The following is a 4,228-nucleotide window of genomic DNA, read 5'->3' on the forward strand; positions in this document are numbered from 1 at the left end:
TTGTACTTTATCATTATCAATAGTAAGTATGATATTAGCATGCGAATCAAATTATATAACAAAGTTCTCTTTAATCGTGAACAACTTCAATTGACTATAATGATTTATTGATTTGGTACTTCAAGTTAAAGATATGAATAATAGTTACCTACCTAATCTCATGAAGCCCAACTAAGTGTCGACTAAATAATAAACACAGATATATGTGGGGAATGGCTATTGTTCCTGAGTAAAATACACTGCCATCTATCGGATAACAGCTGTAATTATAAGTAACTAGCAAACCCGGCGAACTCCGTTTCGCCACCAATGATATTCCCTGTTTTCCTGCTTTTCTCTTGAATTTTCGTTGCTATAAACCTCACGGAGCTCGAGACCTATCCAACGAAAGCAAAACCGTGGAAATAGGTTCGTGAGTTCTGGAGCTATAGCATCAGGAAGGAAAACCCGACTTATTTTTATATCATAGATATGATAATGATATAATATGCTTGAGTCAATAGTTCAGTTAGGTCGTGATGCGGGCACAGTTGAGCCCGTTGTGTTGATACGATTGCTGAGATGATGTGTCAACTGTCATGGGCGGGGTACGACGGGCGACGCAACGGTACAAAATCGTACATTAATTCTTAGTCATAATCAAAACTTAGTTCACGCCACGACATTATTTATTAATTTATAAAATACACGTCATACATTTTAAATAAACAACTCCAAGAACGCTGCACTTCATTTAAAGCTTATTAATAAAATTAGTTCAATTTATGTTAATTACAAATATCAGCTAAGTCTAGGCTAGGCACGTAGCCACATAGCTAAGCACTAAAGATGTCTGCCCGGTTCGGTATGATCTGAAAATTCCGTGGCAGTATAAAAGGTGCGCTTGGGCACATAATTGCACACTCCACATTCTTAGCTCAGTAGCTACAGACTACCATGCGGGCTCTTGTAAGTATATACACGTTAAATATATAAGTATTTTAATTAATAGGCTCAAACTATTACATGGGACTTATAACATAAATGGTGAAAAGTGGGTGTACATTTTATAGCGGCAGAGTCAATAACTAAACTACATAAGTAGGTATTTCTAGGGAATAAAAATAAACTTGATGGTTCTCGGTTCATTAAGGAATTATTAATGAGCCCGTATAAACTAAAATGTGTCACAAATACATAGACAATAAGTATAAAGAAAGTAATATAAAAAGTGCTTCCAAGAAAGTATTAGTAATTCATGAAAATAGATCTTTAGCTCCAGATAATAGAGTAAAATATCGATTGTGTTACTTTGGAAACAAATTGACCCAAATACTGTTTTGTTGTTTTCTTTTTTAATAATAAAATCCTTTATTTGTTTTACAAAAAAAAATACACATACATAAACCCACCAAACTGTTAAGACAGTTTTTGCTTTTACATATCTGAGAACAAAATAAAACCTTAAAAGATTATTTTTATTAATAACAGAAGATTGGGGACAACTTGTAAGCTCGTTTTGACAACAATTTGTACAAAAAAAATCTTAAAAAATGGGTGCGTTTACAAACATAAATTTCCCATTTTCACATTACACCTAGACCCATAGTAAGAATTTGTAAATTGCACTATTTATTCCGTTTGGGAGTCGAACCAATGCACCATCGACGTAGCGACAGTCTAAGTACTGCTTTTATTATAAAACCATTTTTTATTCTATCTTCATATCTTCGTTAGTTTGGTTTAAATATAGTTATTGGAATTTTACCCCCTGTCTGACCACAGATCGATCAGATATTTGGTACTCACGCTTAGCCTTAATGACCATACAATTTTATAATATTTTTTCACAAGTACCTACCTGGAATTATGGATATCACATGAAAGGGCTTGATTGGTGGAATAGAGCTCATTATACCTTAATTTTCTTATGTATTTACTTGTTTTCAGATCGTATTCGCGATCCTGTCGGTGGCGGCTGCTAAACCGAAGCCAGGCGGTATCATTGACGACTGGCACGCACCTGCAGTATGTAGCACTCACACATAATATAAAGCTTTATTTATTTCAAGTATATACATGTTCTCATACAGGTAATACTGTGTGATACTTCAAAACTATTTAAATAATTAGTAAAAAAAAAATCGATGTAAAATATGAACGATTAAATAGACTTGTGTAATAAATGTGATTTCTGCTCAGATTCCGTCATATAGCTACGTGCAACAACCCACGGTAGCGGTCGCGCAACCAGTAGCAGTCGCGCAACCAGTAGTCCATGCAGCCCCAGTAGCCATCGCCAAGCCAGCTGCTACCAGCTACGCGTCGTTCCAACAAGTGAGTCGCAATTACGATAAGTTGAATGATTTCTTTTAAGGAAATACTAACTCATTCTTTTAATTTTAAGAATGTTCCCTAGATTTTTTGGAAACCAATAGTATTAGGTATCTGATCTCAATATCGTCATCTATAAACAGTACATAACTAATGAAAGTTTCCATAAAGTTATTAAATTAAATTACAATGCAAATATCAGCAGTCGTTTATCAAGCCGACAAAAGTCGTACTGATTCCAAACCGCTACACGTTTCGTAGCAACGCAACATTTCGTAGCACGCGCTACGAAACTGAAAATGTAAATATTCTCGTAGTACTTTGTACACAATGCTACGGTTTAATGGTTATTGTGGTCGGATCGGTTGTTCCTAATCAACTTAATTACAAGCTTCCGTGTAAACCGCAAACTCAGTACCACTGATACTGACTGACAACGCGATGAAGGGAAATTTGAATAATTTGCATTGCAGAAATCGACTTTATGACTCATGAAACAAAACACAAACTGCTCGACTTACTGACAATTTTAATAACCGATTTTAATCCAAAATCTTTGGATCGATCTTCATTTTGGACAGAAACTCTATAGAACTAATGTCAAAAATCAATCTTAATCTAGAAGTCAAAGTCAAAATTATTTATTTCAAATATACCAGGAAGGCACTTTTGAACGTCAAAGAAAGATTTTGAATTGAAATCCGCCGATTGTTTATAGCTTTAGTTTAAGTTCTATATTCATAGAAACATCTAGCAACTAATCTACTTTCTATCCAAACAGATCGTGCACCCAGTGCACGTCGCCCAGCCAGTGGTGCATGCAGCCCCAGTGATCTCGCAGCCCGTAGTCCACGCGGCCCCAGTGGTGCAGACAGTGGCCCAGCACGTGGTGGCCCAACCCGTGGTCCAAACCATTGCCCAGCCCGTGGTCCAGAAATACGTGTCTGTTGGATCTTACGGCGGATCCTACGGCGGATCTTACGGAGGCGGCTATGGACACGGGTGGTAAGGTCTAAAAGACCCCTTAAAGAGTGTAAATATTTTTCTATAAGCGTTAAGATCCTGTCCGTATTGTTGATGTGGTGCAAATTAAAACGTTTCTCATCAGTACTGAATTTAGTTTTGTTTTATTTTGTAATGTTCGTAAGCTTATGCAACGTCACACCTTTTATCCTCGAAGCAGAAAACCAAATAAAGGCTAGTAATATTTTGCGCGACCCTAGAATCGAACCCGAGACCCCTTGCTCGGCAGTCGCAATTGCGACCACTTGACCAACGAGGCAGTCACAGTAAAATGATGACTTTAGATTTAAATCAGTGTCTTGCTGTAAACTATTTTCATGAAAGTGAATGTGATATAGGTTACTCCTTCTTTAAGCTGGACAGGTGTACTGGTATCCCATTGCAACCTGGTAAAGAGGCATGTTATAATATTTAAAAATACCAATGATAAGTGTCAGAAAATATTAAACCCAAAATCCCCATTACATTAAAACGTGACAAAATAACCCTTCTTTATTTATACACTGTCACTTTGCCATCGATAGTAATTGACAGGCAAGCTCTGATGGGCCATAATTGGGCATTAGTCAAACTGCTGGGTAGCGTGCTCACCTCCTAACCTAGGTCGATGGCAATCATTAGTGTGGGACCTAAATAAATACCTATTCATATGTACGTTTGTATGTATGTACATAATCGACTTTCTGTGACTTGCTGTTACCTGAATTTTGATAATTTCGTAGAATTAATGAGACGTAAGAATAGTATTAAAACGTTATACATTTAGTTCAACCAGCTTTGTTAATCGAATCAAGTAGTGATTTCGAAAACGGATTTCGGCTTTCCGATAAATATTTAGTATAGATAATAAAAACAGCATTATAATTATAACAGCTACAAGATGTCCACCGCT

At 36.5% G+C, this 4,228-nt stretch overlaps 1 protein-coding gene across 1 annotated transcript; it reads left to right on the forward strand.

Moving 5' to 3' along the window:
• The first annotated feature begins 909 nt into the window (after positions 1–909).
• LOC118267802 (larval cuticle protein F1-like) lies at positions 910–3,402 on the forward strand. Its single transcript, XM_035581995.2, has 4 exons — positions 910–948; positions 1,930–2,007; positions 2,182–2,316; positions 3,095–3,402. Exons 1-4 carry the CDS (start codon positions 937–939, stop codon positions 3,320–3,322), a joined length of 453 nt encoding a protein of 150 aa, XP_035437888.1. The 5' UTR covers positions 910–936; the 3' UTR covers positions 3,323–3,402.
• Positions 3,403–4,228: the final 826 nt, after the last annotated feature.

Source organism: Spodoptera frugiperda, chromosome 6 (assembly GCF_023101765.2).
Source record: "Spodoptera frugiperda isolate SF20-4 chromosome 6, AGI-APGP_CSIRO_Sfru_2.0, whole genome shotgun sequence".
NCBI classification, from domain to species: Eukaryota; Metazoa; Arthropoda; class Insecta; order Lepidoptera; family Noctuidae; genus Spodoptera; species Spodoptera frugiperda.